Source organism: Cnephaeus nilssonii, assembly GCF_951640355.1.
Source record: "Cnephaeus nilssonii genome assembly, chromosome: 4".
NCBI lineage: Eukaryota > Metazoa > Chordata > Mammalia > Chiroptera > Vespertilionidae > Cnephaeus > Cnephaeus nilssonii.
Genome location: NC_137075.1, coordinates 87303548 through 87317575, shown reverse-complemented (window position 1 = coordinate 87317575; position 14028 = coordinate 87303548). Strand labels below are relative to the sequence as shown.

General features: G+C 45.6%; 2 protein-coding genes across 2 annotated transcripts; one reads left to right on the top strand and one right to left on the bottom strand.

Annotated features, from left to right (window-relative positions):
- On the bottom strand, positions 1-1663 carry ISCA2 (iron-sulfur cluster assembly 2). Its single transcript, XM_079768681.1, has 4 exons — positions 1573-1663; positions 1227-1329; positions 1012-1127; positions 1-542 (listed from the first exon to the last, which is right to left on the bottom strand). Exons 1-4 carry the CDS (start codon positions 1641-1643, stop codon positions 368-370), a joined length of 465 nt encoding a protein of 154 aa, XP_079624807.1. The 5' UTR covers positions 1644-1663; the 3' UTR covers positions 1-367.
- Positions 1664-1947: 284 nt separating this feature from the next.
- NPC2 (NPC intracellular cholesterol transporter 2) lies at positions 1948-10894 on the top strand. Its single transcript, XM_079767632.1, has 4 exons — positions 1948-2156; positions 5938-6045; positions 8017-8189; positions 10175-10894. Exons 1-4 carry the CDS (start codon positions 2075-2077, stop codon positions 10259-10261), a joined length of 450 nt encoding a protein of 149 aa, XP_079623758.1. The 5' UTR covers positions 1948-2074; the 3' UTR covers positions 10262-10894.
- Positions 10895-14028: the final 3134 nt, after the last annotated feature.

The window sequence follows — 14028 nt, the reverse complement described above, 5'->3', positions numbered from 1 at the left end:
TTGCTTTAAAATGAAGCTTTTATACACAGTTATACATATATGTACAAGCAGCTCTGAAGGCCAGACAAGTAACTCACATTTTGGAACCTTGGAGGCTCTACAAATTACACTGGGTTTCAACTAGTTATTAAACCTTAGGTAACAGCATCTAGAGCCTTGGCCTTAGAATTGTGCAGGAGAAATGAAGTCAAGAGTCAAGATTGCTTCACATTCTGAAAATAATAGTGGCGAAACACAACACTCCTGGATTGTGGGAAACAAAATTGTGGGAGGGACATGATTGGAAGGAAACCACTAAAATTCCACTAATTCCAGGTTCCTCACATTGGTACCAATGGCAGCCACCACTGGGTCCCCTGTCATCCCATCAAAGCTTGACAGAGAAGGAGGAGCCACAGGAGCAGCCTTTCTCCGCTTGGGGATTGTTCAGCACTTGAAATGAGCTTCGGATCAGCTCTTGGCAGAAGTCCACGTGGGCGCCTTTCACGAAGGCCAAGCTATCAGAGTCAACCACCACTCTTGCCCCACCCTGTTCAAATACCCTGGGGGAAAAAAATAAAACGAACACACACAGGAGAAGAGCATTAATGACTGTCATAAACACCAAAAACATGGCACCCTGAGCCCTGATGTGAGAGGTGTGCATTCTCGGTTTTCTGAAATAGAGGAAGCATTCCTTATTGCCTCCCAAAGGTGCTGGTTTTGAGGCAAAGAGATTCAATGGAATGACTACTGGGAAATGTTTAGAGAGTTAGACCTGGCATCTAATCCAGCCTAACTCGTATGGACTACCCTATGGACCCAGGAAGGCCAATCTTCCTCCTATAACTTGGTTCTTTTGAAACAAGACAACCCATCTTCACTTGTGTCCCCTCTGTGCGCGAAGGGTGATGTGTTAAGCATCTTGAGCAAACCTTTTACATTTGGAATAAAAGTGCACCTTAAACGAGACACACGTTTATCCCTCCCGCACACTCCGAGGACCCATCCAGCCCTTCCCTTCCTCCTTGCCTGTCGTCGGGGTTGATCACGGTATCCAGGGAAAATCTGTACTGGAATCCGGAGCATCCACCTCCCTCCACCTCCAGCCTGAGGAATTCTGCCCCTTGGGTGATTTCCAGGAGCCGCTGGAATGCAGGAAGAGGGGATCAGGAATGCCAGGCAACGGGCGGTAGAAGGGGGGGCCACGGGGAGGGCCCCAGGCCGGGCGCCGCCGCCCCTCTCACCTGGACGCAGCTGTTGGTGAGGTGAATCTGCCCTTCGCCCGCCTCGGGGCTGGAGGACGACGCTTCCCGAAGCGCCGGAGGTCGGGCGGACGCCGCGAAGAGCCTGCCACACGCAAGGGAGGGCGATGAGCCCGCGAGCAGAGGGACACCTGGCGACCCCCACCTGGGCAGCCTCCCGCCAAACCTGGCGACTCCCAGGGCACTATCTTCGCGACGAAACCTGACGACCTCCAACTGGACAGCCTCGCGCCACACCCTCCCCTCCCCCGAGGACCTTAGTTTCCGCTTAGTCCTGGGAGTCACAAAACCCGAACACACTTCCCAAGTGTCCTTCTAGGCTTGGTACCTGCTCCTCCGCCAGGGGGTGGCCGCTCTCAGGGCCGCCGCCGTTAGGGACAAGCCCCTGGCGGCCGCCATCTTCCTCAGCAAGCCCCGCCCCTCGCGTCGCCCCAATCCCCCTCCTCCTCCAGCGCCTCGGAGGCGGAGCCCACAGAGACCCCGCCCTCCGAGCACGCCTATTGGGTGGTGCGAGAAGCGGAGACATTTTATTGGCTCGGAGTGCTCCCACTGCGAAAGCGAGACTGCACCCACAAAGCCGAGAACTGGAGAGAGAGGCGGGGCGGAGATGTATCCTCGTCCGCTGGGCGGCCGAGCGGCCAGTGTGGGCGGAGACCGACCGGAGCCTGGGCCCAGCAGCCGGGGGGGCGGGACGTGGGCGGGCCAAGGCCTTGTGTGCGGGTGCCCGGTCGCCGGATAGAGCTCCTCCCCGACCCCGCCCCGGCAGGTTTATCTTGTGATTCCGGCGGCCGCTTCTTCCTTCCTTGGCGCTTGGAAGTTCCTTAGCAGCAATGTGTTACTTGGCCGCCGCGTTCCTGCTCCTGGCGCTCGGCACCTCCGCCCTGGCAGAGCCGGTGCGCTTCAAGGATTGCGGTGAGTCCCGGGCCAGCCTGAGGTTCCGCGCTCTCGGCGGGAGCCTCCGCCGGAACCTCGCGCTGAGACCCGAGCCGGGTGGGGCGGGTCCCCGTCGGCGGCCGGGCTCAGCCTTGGACCCCTCTTGGAGTGGGTCGGTTCGGGTCGGGGAGAAGGTGCCGTCCTCGAGGAAACTCGACCACTCGCAGGTCCTTGGAACGCGGGTGTGGGGGGTCCCTGGAAATGGTGGACCTCTTGCTGGAGTTTCCTAAAGTTTGTAGGGCAGACAACCGAAGGTCCATAGACGGCGCGGCGGGGAGGGGAGGGGCGCAGAACTTTCAGTTTTGCCTTGTATCTTGGATGACCTCTCCCTCCCCGCGGTGTTTGCTTTTCTCTTTTCTCTTACCTTTTGCCGACAAGTCAAAAGTCAGTTCTCCTTTTCAGGATTAATTCCGTTAGCGTTTCCTTTGGGCTATGGAATGTTGTCATTTCTTCCTGTCTACAGAACTCGTGTTTCTGGTCGCCGCGTGTGACACACAACCCCCTCTTGCCGCCGTGGTTGGAGTCTTGTTGGGAAATAAAAGGGGAGGGGGTGTAGAAATTGTGAGTTCGTTCCCTCAGGTCTATAGGGTTCATTGCTCCCGCTGAACTTTTCTGAAGTGAAGAGGTATAATGATAAGTGAAAGGCATGAAACTGATTTTCTAAAATTTGTGAGCTGGAAGGAAACTTGGAGATCAGATAGTCAGTCATTGAATTCCAGAGACGTTCGGAAACTTAACCAAAGTAGCAGAGTAGAATGGGAACCAGCATACGTTTGCTCCTTTATATCCAGTTCCTAAGTAATAGTAAATACTCGATAAATATTTGTTGAAAAAGTAAATGAGGGGATACTCTTTCCACTATTATGTCATCAAAATTCATGTTGAAGCAAAAGCAAAGTTGGGGGCTAGGGGACAGATTGATTAAGGAATGAAGACTGCTGGCCTGTTATTACTTAACAAATGCTGTTCCACTGAACGAGGAGGATACTAACACTTGAAAGGCAGGTTACTACCTTTCCCTCCATTAAATTTAGGGGCCAGTTTGGATGAAGACACTGTATTAACTTGTTCAAACCTCATAACCTGTTTTCTAGATGAGGAAACAGGCACATAGAGTACCTTGCCCGAGTGCTCACAACTAGTAAGCAGTAAGAAACTAGTGTGTGTTTTTGAGCCACTTTGGGTTTCAGTGGTAACCTTGAAAAAAAAAAAGAAAAAGAAAATTAAATCCAAACATTGCTCTACTCCTTTGAAAAAAGCAGGTGTATACCTATGGCAAGAACTTCTTAAGGGAAGGAGGGTTTCCGGTACAGATTTTCAATTTACTTTTGAATTGGGAAATACAATGTAAAAACTTTAGTGGCCACATCAAAAGTTTTTTGAGTTCCACTGTATGCCTTCTTTCCCCTGGAGTGGCATCTCCTCAAGTGAGAAATAGAGCCAAGCAAACTAGTTTTGCAATTTTTGCAGGTTAGGACTGCAGAGTTTGTTCTGTTGACATTGGAAGTGCAAGAACCTCTTGTCGGCTGAAAAACTGGATGAAGGAGCTACAAGTATTATTATCCTTTACTCAGTTCCTTCTACATCATGTGACCCAGCCTTGAAAGAAGCAGGCAGAAAAGCTAAATTCAGAAAGCTTTGGTATAAGCACTGATTTTCAATAGGTGGTTGATTCAAGTTCTGAATCTCTCCCCCCCCCCCCCCCCAAATCCATGGAGGTTATGACAGAATGGAACAGAGTGCTTAGAGAAGAGAATTCTTGAGTGTAGAGTTTGAGAACTTGGCCATGACGGAGAAGCAAGCTGGGATGAGGTACTTACAGACTAGCTGGAGCAGTGTTGGTCAGTATGATGATGGTTACACCCAAGAGCAGGCTCAGGCTGAGAAAGCAGAGGCCATCCACCGGAGCTTCTCAGTTCATATCCTACAGGACGGCGCTAACCTGGTGACTACAAAGCAAATAACGTGCTCTCAGCCTTCAGTTTGCTTTCTGTCTTCATGCATTCTACTTTAGAGACAGAGTCTGTTCTATCACCTGGATCCATAATTTCTACCCACAAAGTATATTTGAGATGAGAGGCCCACCTTGTGTGGCAAAAGGGAACATGCTGATCCACCCAGGAGCAGCTATTCTAGATTAAATTTATGGACTGAATCCTGGTATGATTACAATAATTAGTAAACAGTTATACAGTAGCCCCCCTTTATCCATGGGAAATACGTTTTAAGACCCCAGTGGATTTCTGAAACAGTGGATAGCACCGAACCCTATGCAAGGTGGGAAAAACTAGGTTTACAGGTGTTCATATAGGAAATAATACAATAATTAATAAATAGTAATACAAGAATAAACTCTGTGTTTTGTATACCTACAACTGTAAACCTACTTTTGTCATCCCCCCCCCATATATACCATGTTTTTCCCTATACATACTAGTACATATCTTTTCACATAAAGGAAGCACTATACAGCTTCTCTTTGGCATATATGAATATATGAATTGCCAGCGTCACTACTCTTGTCCTTTGGGGACCATCTCATTATTAAGTAAAGTGAGGGTGACTTGAACACAAGCACTGTAATACGGGGACAGTCAGATGCTCAGTGCCTTGCTGAACAAAGGGGTGAGTCATGTCCTGGGTGAGACATGCTATTCTCAATTTATTAAAGCTTATGAATTGTTTATTTCTGGAATTTTCCATTTAATCTTTTTGGACCACAGTTAACCATGAGTAACTGAAACCGCAGAAAGGGAACCGTGGATAAAGGGAACATGCTGCATAGCATGACTATGTTCCAAACACTTATCTCAGAGCTACATGTGTGTTAGCTCACCTACTCTATGAGGTAGGTACTGTTACTATCCCCAGAGAGGTTCAGTATCTTGCCTTGAGGTTACACAGTAAGTAATGGAGCCATTGTTGAGGTTAGTACGATTTCAAACCCAGGCATCAGGTCTCAGAGTCTACCTCTCAACAGTGGTGGCTGGATTGCAGAGCTTACCCTTACCTGTTACAGGCAGTGTTAACAGGCAGTTCACTTGCATTCTCTCACAGTCAGCTGTCCAGTGTTGCGGCCTGAATGAGATGACAGGATTTTTAACGATTTGTACCTAACCTTTTCTGATCAAGCATTTATTGTGAACAAACAGCACTTTTCGTCCTTTTTTAGACTGAATTTTTTTTAAAGGACACATACCTTGCCCCCAAAATACTTATTTTGAAGAACACAGATTTCCAAAGTAGAGTATACACATCTGTATATTGCAGATGAATGCTTAAAGTTGTTCTTATTGGTGGGCGTATGCAAAGCTTGGAGACCAGTAATTTGGAGAAATACCAGTACTCTGATTGAAAGATGGTGAGGGAGGGCAGTTTGGAAGCAGCCAGTGTCCAGATTCCAAATGGAGGCAGTAGTGCTGGGACTTGAGCCATCACTTGTATGATATGTGTGCTGCTTTAAAATCCTGTGCGCGGTTGGGCTGCAGGGGATGGAGAGGGGGGAAGAGGGGGGCGTGATTTTTCATGGTATAAACCTCCCAGGTTACAGAGCAGTGGAGTGGCTACTGGTATATAAACTTAATAATTTCCTTAATTCCCCTTCATGCATCAAATATGAGCAGTTCCCTGGAGATCACTGGTGGTCAGAGGAGAGAGAGCTCACCCTAACTGGGAGAATAGAGCATCTTTACATTAGGTAGGGACCGCCTATGTGCTTTATTTTTTCTCCTTTTTTCAACTCATTTTTCTTCTTTTGCAGGTTCCGGGGTTGGAGTTATAAAGGAAGTGAATGTGATCCCATGCCCCATTCAGCCCTGCCATCTGCAGAAAGGACAGTCTTATGCTGTCAATGTCACCTTCACCAGTAGTGAGTAAAAGTGGCTCTTACCTTCAGCTTCATCTTAAACATAACATGAGTCTCAAGTATTAGAATGAGCATGGGGATGTGGGGGAGGGGAATTGCAGTCAAGAATTCTGTGATGCCCTGCCGGGGCTGACCGGCAGACCCTGAACGACGGGTGAATGATGACTCTAACACACTTTTCTGTGAAAGAGCGGGCTGAGGCACTACTTGGCTGTCTCCGCAGAGTAGCCCTGTTGTTCGCCTGCCTCCTTAGGCTTTTATTGTCATAACAGCTTGAACTAAAATCAACCTCTAGATACAGTCAGCAGATACGTATCCTTGAGAAAGTATATGCTTCTGTAAGGTCGGGTCTTTAAAGACTAAACATAGAGATTCTAGCAAAACACCCCAAGGGATCGGACTTGTTTGGAAAGTCAAGGTAGGGGCTGCCGCCTTCGGCAAGGTCCCCTCAGAGGCCCTCAGCCTCTTAGAGAATCCTCCTTACAGACATTCCAACCAAGTCCCGTGCTTCCCCACACAGTGACCCCCTTCCAGCCTGTGTATAGCTAGGATTCTCTATATCCTTAGACATCCTTCTCATACGGGGTTCCCATATGCCTGTTTCCCAGAGTCCAGACTCCCTCAAAGCAAAGAGATTTCCATGTGTTCACAGGTGAGAGAAGACAGCCTGGCTCTCTGTGCCCTATTTCGGACCATATTGCACAGTAGGCTTTTATGGAAATGTCAGCTCTGTTCAGCTACAGGCTGCAGAGTATTAGTACAGACCCCAATTCTGTAGACTTTGGAACTCCTCCAAATGTTATTTTAAGCAATATACCTTCTAGCTATTAAGTCTGTGTTCTGCCTCAGAATACAAGAGTAATTAATACTTAGGTTTAGGGAACTCAATGGGGACCCAAGAAGCAATCAAGAAATCTGAGAAATTGCTTCAACTTGAAGAAATATTGGAACCTGTTGCTTTCTGGTACCACATTCATAACCTTCGGATTTCCAGGAATCTAGATAACTGCATAATCTTTATTTCTAGAAAGGTATCTACCTTGAATCCTCCTTTTATTTTCTATCCTTTGGAACTAGATTAGACAGTCTAATAAGAAATATCAAAACACACTTTCCCGTTGCACTGAAGACTGGAGAATGGGTCTTCCTGGCTGAGCTGAAAGAGCAGACTGACAGGAAGCAGAGCAAAGCAGATCATGGAGGTGCAGAGCAGAGCTGTCTAGCACACAAAAAGCAGAGCCAATACTCCGGATCTCCAGAGTGACCTAACAGCTCATAATTCTGGTTGCCCTCATTTTATTATATTTATTCCTCCTGCCCATCTTTTCATGTGGAGGTTAGAACTTAGCAAGAAATGCACCTCTTTCTAATCTTACCCAGTTTCTAAAGGGTTACCTCTTTTTCTACTGCTGCAGTGCATGGTGTGTATATAGATTCTGTATTCCTTCTTTCTACATTGCCTCCTATGTTATTCTGAATTTCTAATGAAATCTTTTGTGTGGGAGTATTTGAGAATTCAGAGACCAGTCTCCTAAAACTCTTTAGGATACATAATCCACTTTGACAGAAGCTGATGGAATAGTAAATAGAAAGTTAATGGCCAAAAATCAGTTACTTTGTTGAATGAGATTATTTATCCAAGTAGCTCTGATTCTCCTGAGAAACTGAAAGGCAGTGAGGGGCAAGGTGGGGTAAAGAGCAAAGAAAACAATTCTCTGTGTTTTTTGCACTGATACCCTTTTTTGTTGGTGGTGCATAATTCAATAATTTTTCAAGTTTTGCAGTGAATGCTTGCTCTGCATTCACAGAGGTACAAAGCATAACTACAAAGAGAAATAGGCCCTAGGAATGAAGAGCTACAAACGTTATGATTTGCTATCATAGCAATGCTGTTGCTTGAGAATATATCTGAATTTTTATTTAGAATTTGGAAATAGGCTGTTTCCATGACTATTCTCTTTTTTTTTCTCTTAGGTACTCAGTCTCAAGGGAGCAAAGCCGTGGTGCATGGCATCGTGATGGGCGTCCCAATTGCCTTTGCCATTCCTGAGCCTGATGGTTGTAAGAGTGGAGTCACCTGCCCCATCGAAAAAAACAAGACTTACAACTACATGGCTAAACTGCCAGTGAAGAGTGCGTACCCCTCGGTAAGTGACCTTGTTGAGGACACTGGAGATAGATATCTGAGGAGGGGGGCAGGAAGAAAAGAGTGGAGTTGAGTCCTACTCTGTGAAGGAAAGGTGCCCGAGGGAAGGAGATAAGTTAGAGTGTTAGGAATCATGAGATGCACAGATATTTTTTAGTGCCCCTTTGTTTTTTTGTCTAGAGTCTAATGAATAGCCATTTTTATATACAATATTTCATTGGACCACCCTTTGTAGAGATGATATTATCCCTTTTTTACAGATGAAGAAATTTGAGACTCCAGTATTATGCAATACGAACAGAGTCCACTCTGCAAAGAAATATTACAGCCTAGACTTAGAGCCAAGTCTTGTGATTTCAAAACCTGTAAAGTGTCAAAAGATTTTAGCCAGATATCAAGTAATTCAAGATTTCAAGTTGTCATAGCATTATCATCAGAAAATCCAAGTTTCACCATTAATCTGTTAACAAGAGAGAAGTAGCTTGTTAGGTCCATAGCAGAGAAGTAGCTTTTTCCACTCTTCTTTCTCCCCTCCACCCCACCCCCCCTCCAATCTCTACCTACTTTCACCTCTGACTCCCCTGCTATGCCTACTTTTTCTTCTACCAAACATTTATAAGATAGAGCCTGCTAGAAAGGACCTGTATTAAAAATATGAATCTTGAAAAGAATGGAGAAAGTAAAGGGATTACTTTTTTCCAATCAAATAGAACCCAGGAGCAATCTGGCCATTTATTTTCTGGAAACGGCAAGTAATTAAAGAACATCCTAAAAAGTCTCTAATATAGGGAGTCTATGTGTAAGGGATGTCAAAGACCCTAAAGGTTAGGGGCAGGTTTGTAGATTAATATGCAAAGTAGCCTTATAATCGTGGGCGTTTCGGAGCCTCAGTTATTTATATAGAGTGTCTAGTTAGGGCCTGATACATAGTAGGCACTTTCTATGTGGTAGTTATTAAGTGAATTAAATTTATTTGAAAAACAGCTTAAACTTAAACTATGTTAATGTAAGCACTAAGGGAAACAGTAGTTACGGTGTACTTGTTCTTGAAAAACTTACAAAACAAGGTTAGAGAAACCTGGGTATCACTGTCATTCCAATGTGTTGTAAAGAAGCAGTTGAGTACAAAAGAGAGGTAAAAAGAAGAAAGCTAATGTCCACATGAGAAAGGACTGGCAAAGTGTCAGTAATTTATTAAGAACTAAAAAAAAAAGAACTAGAAGGGACAGCTTGTAGTATGAGTATAACAAGTCAAGGCAGAGTTCTCTAATGAGATATAAAATAAAAATGCGGTTTAAGCCCTGGCTGTTGTGGCTCTTTTGGTTGGAGCTTCATCCTGTACCCCGAAAGGTCTCGGGTTCAATCCCCAGTCAGGGTACGTGTGAGAGACAACCGATCAGTGTTTCTCTCACACATCAATCTTTTCTCTCTTTCTCTCTCTCTCTCTCTCTCTCTCTCTCTCTCTCTCCCCCTTTTTCTCTCAAATCAATTTTTTTAAAAGCAGTTTAGAGAATTTAACTGAAACTATATGCTACAAGGGTTGTCGTTCCTGAAATTATTCATATGGCAGTAAACTTCTTTGGACATCCTTTCTGCTTTGATAATTTCATTTCCAACGAACAAGTAAATTTCCTTATACTTAACAATCTCTGCTCTTCATGGTTACAGTTGGAAAAAGCTGAATCAGATTGCCAAATACAAGAGAAATTGTCTAAGTGTAAAATTATTTTTTATGTAAACCTTCATTTATGGAAAAATGCTTTAGAAATTATATTTGATAAGTTAACTAGGTTATTATTCTAAAGTTTAAATACACAGGCTGTGTCCACTTCCCAAGCAGCTTTCCTGATGCCATGATTTAAGAAAAAATGCACGAGGAATTAGGCAGTTTATTACACTGTACTCCTAGGATTCATAGTTAAACCAATGCTGGACTGAGATGAGATCCTAGTTTCATTTTTCCCAATTCTTTTTCTCTTTCTCCAGATAAAACTGGTGGTGAAGTGGGAACTTCGGGATGACAAAGACCAGTGTCTCTTCTGCTGGGAAATCCCAGTACAGCTTGAAAACTAGAGCTAGTTGATGCCAGTATGTCCATCTGGGGATGAGAGCATGAGTGGAGGGAGGGGAAGAGAAACCAAGTCTAACCTAAATCAGTGCCAAAAGAGGAAAGGAATTTCTAAACTGTTTATGCCTCTCAACCTCCAACTGCATCTCAGACCCTGTTTCCAGAGAGCTTAGAACTGCTGCCCTGGTAATATCTTTTGTAAAAGGGTTGAAGGAGAGAAGAGAGTGTGTAGGGATTGATTTAATTGTCTTCAGTGTTTTATGCTGTTGGAATAAGGAGGGTCCAGCCGAATGAGGTTGCTTAGGGTTATTAGATAACCTGCCCTGGGGTTATTGGCCCTTGTGGTGGAGGACAGGTTCCAAACCACATTCCTCTAGCTGGGGTGTTACATCTCCAAGTGCCTCAGTGAGTTCAGTGCATCATTGAGTCAGCAACAAGCCTGCTGACTCTTGACAGCGCCTCCAGCTCCACTGCCTCAACAGTAATGACTTGGTCTCCAGTGGCATCCCGCGTTTCAGCAGAGGGGGAGGTGGTCTGCGACAGAAACTCAACTCTGGGTGGCTGCTTCTCCGTGGTTATCTCATTTCTCCTTTTCTGTCTTAGGTGGTTTTCATTAAATTCAACACTTGATTAGCAGATGTTTGGTTTTTGGTGTGGTATTTTTTTGGACATTAATTTGACTTCTTTATGCACCTGGAAATGTCCCTTGGAATAAATAAAAGCTTGGCAGTCTTCTGCATTGTGCTTAGGTCACCCGCTTCCTTCAGAGTATTTCCCCCAGACCCATGGAAGGTGGATACCCAGTCCCGTGGTCCCAGAGAGCGGTAAAGACACAACTCTCAGAAACTGCCATTCGCCCCCTTCCTGCCCAGTTAGACCTCACCTATCTACTAGTATTTTATAGGAAATGACCTTGTTCTGCTTTATTTGCATAATCTTATACCACCAAGTGTGCTTGAAATAAGCAGTGAAAGCCAACATCACCTAGTTCAGTGGTCAGCAAACTGATTAGTCAACAGAGCGGCAAACCGCAGCTCACGAGCCGCAGTTTGCCGACCACTGACCTAGTTGAATAATAACATCTGAAAGGTCGAGGGAACTGAATTGAAGCGGGCGGGGGTGGTGAGGAGTTTGGTTGCAAGTTGGCGTGAAGCATAATAGTCTTTTGGGAACCTTCTTCCACCAGGCAAGCCTAGAAGCTTAAAAATGACGTGAAGTTGCAAGTAATGGCCATATTAATTAAATCTTGTTATTTCCTGCTTTTGAATTACAAGTGTAGTCATGGGGCATAGATTTTGCTGCCTGTTTTAATCAGTGTACTACCAGTCAGCTTGTAGCTGTCACAGGGAGCACCTGCTAGTCACAATGAGTTGGGTAATGTGGACCTTGAAAGGCTTACCTGTTTGTGGTTAGGGTGTTTGTACAGCAAATAAGTCATTTGGTCCAGTTCTTTTCATCCCACTAATTTCACTTGGATTTCTTTGGCTGGTGAGTTTCCCAGGAAAACCACCAGGGGACAGCCAGGGATCGGGAATAAAGTTATCAACAGGCAAGATATTCTAGCTAATTCCCGGAGCCATTCGACCACTGTACTCTGTGGCTAAGTCCTTTTGTGCATCCCATCACATTGTGACCGGAGGGACAGCCCCCTCTGCCTCCCCATGACGAACCCTAGGTGTGTCAGACTTGTAAGGATTCCAAAGGGATTCTGTGGTCACTGGCTTCAGACTGCCAGTAGCTGGATCCTGGCTTCACCAATTAATAAGACTACCAGTGCGATCTTTTTAAATCCCTATGCTCTCCAGTGCTTTAGTCTCTTACCTGTTAAATAGAGATAATTACAATAGGGCTCTGAGGAATAAATGAGATGAAGCATGTAAAACGTTTAGAATGACCCCTGGCGCATAGCACAGACTCAGTATATGTTAGCAGTTACTCTGGGAGACAGGCATTGCTCTTCACCTAGAAACATCAGGAATGTCAAATTCAGTCTGATGTGGGGTATGTCACCTTGGAAAGATGAGGCTGTCCTCTGTGCACGGAACTTTGTGAGGTGCCCAGGAAAGCTCAGTTCTCGTATGTGTCTGCTCTCTCCCTATCCCAGAAGACTCTTCATGTCATTGAGCTCCTTTGAGGCTAAAGGCTACCCGCCCTGCACTTCATACTCCCACCTTCATATGGGACACGACAGGAGAAAAGCAGTTCCGCTAACCTGTACCCTTCGGTCAGAGCAGAAGGGTAACACAACAGCTTATACCTGCTTACCGGCCAATGTGAGGCCACGTGGATCCTGCAGCAGTGAGCTAGTTAGGGCTCCTGCGGGGGGATTAGTTTGAAAGGTCATCTTCAGTACAGATGGTTCACAGGTGCCCCCGGAGTCATTAAAACATTGAGAAGCACTGAATCTTAGGCTGTATAAAAAAGGTCATGTTCTTTCCAACAACAGTCTCATACTTTTCTCGTCCACTGAGCAAGCCATGGAGGCTTAGACACATCTCTCTTGTATGAATTCCAGACTCTAATCATTAAAAAATAATAATAGTAAATGAGAGGCACCCCTGCTTACGGAGTAAAGGGAACACAATACCTAGTATCCCCAGTTTGGTGGAGTGCTAGGTGGGAGGCCTGGCATTTAGTCACATCAGGCCAATAAAAAGCAAAAAGCATGGAGTAATTTCCAGTCCTTGGTTTTGGAATCTCAGTTGACTTCTTAAAGGAAACAAATTCATCTTAATGATGCTTTGCAAAGGTTGATAAAAACAGTCTGTTCTCTGAGAACACCCACAATATAGGGAGGTGGCTTGACACAGGTGAGGTTCAAGCTAAGGGAAGATGATCTGGAAATAGCCATTCACATCAAATAATCCAAAAAGCAAATGTTGCTTAAGTGACTGGGTTGGTTATGAGGACAGGGTTATGGTACATAGGAAGAGACTGACACAGAGGAAAGCGTTATGTGTGAGAAATGTCACCATCGTAATAGTCATCTTAAACAAGTGTTTTTCCCAAGGGCCCTTTGGAGAAAACACAGAACAGGAACTAGGGTTTGGGGTATTTAAAGTCCTGGGATACTCAGTTTAGGCGTGTGTGTGTGTGTGTGTGTATGTGTGTGGAATGGGATGGGCAGTGCTGTGTGACCTGAGTTTGCAAGTGGCGATGGATCTCCACAGATGCTGCCTTAAAGAATCTTTAGACAAGTTGAGTCATTTTGGGTGGTGTGTCTTTTTCTTTCTAAGAAGAGAATCTCCTGGCCTATCCCTTGAATTCTAAACTGAATCCTATTCATTTACAGCTGTCAGTTGACTAGCAACTAAATGGTCTGGGTGTTGGTTGCCATGGAAACAGTTAAAAGTCCCATTGCTATGGGAACCTACCATGCTCTTGATATCAGGGGTTTGGTTCCAAAAAAGTGGAGGGGAGGGTAGAGGGTGGAGCTCAGAAGATGGGCTGTGTAGTTGGCTGGACGGTCCTGGAAGAGAGTGAGCAGTATGGTGAGCCTAGCCAGCTCCTCACGCATGTGGCGGAAGAGCAGGGACTTCTTCCGCTTTCTGCAGGCATTCCCCACCTGTCCTCTGTTCGTTGCCGCATGGGAGCCACAGAGCTCGATGTTTGCTGTCCCAAATGGAGAGTAAGGGCACGAGGTCCTGGGGTGGACGTAGCATGCCAGTGCCACTACGCCTCATCTGCTTACGCTCAGAGAGGAAACGTCTTGGCTCCTCTCCGCATGGCAGCCTGTTGTCCACACATCCTGTGTCTCAGATGAGCAGCCAGC

Coding starts and splice junctions, on each gene's coding strand:
- NPC2 (XM_079767632.1), top strand. CDS start 2,075: ATGTGTTACTTGGCCGCCGCGTTCCTGCTCCTGGCGCTCGGCACCTCC. Junction 2,157..5,937: donor GGTGCGCTTCAAGGATTGCG/GTGAGTCCCGGG, acceptor CTTCTTTTGCAG/GTTCCGGGGTTGGAGTTATA. Junction 6,046..8,016: donor CAATGTCACCTTCACCAGTA/GTGAGTAAAAGT, acceptor TTTTTCTCTTAG/GTACTCAGTCTCAAGGGAGC.
- ISCA2 (XM_079768681.1), bottom strand. CDS start 1,643: ATGGCGGCCGCCAGGGGCTTGTCCCTAACGGCGGCGGCCCTGAGAGCG. Junction 1,330..1,572: donor ACCCCCTGGCGGAGGAGCAG/GTACCAAGCCTA, acceptor TGCGTGTGGCAG/GCTCTTCGCGGCGTCCGCCC. Junction 1,128..1,226: donor TCACCAACAGCTGCGTCCAG/GTGAGAGGGGCG, acceptor CCTGCATTCCAG/CGGCTCCTGGAAATCACCCA.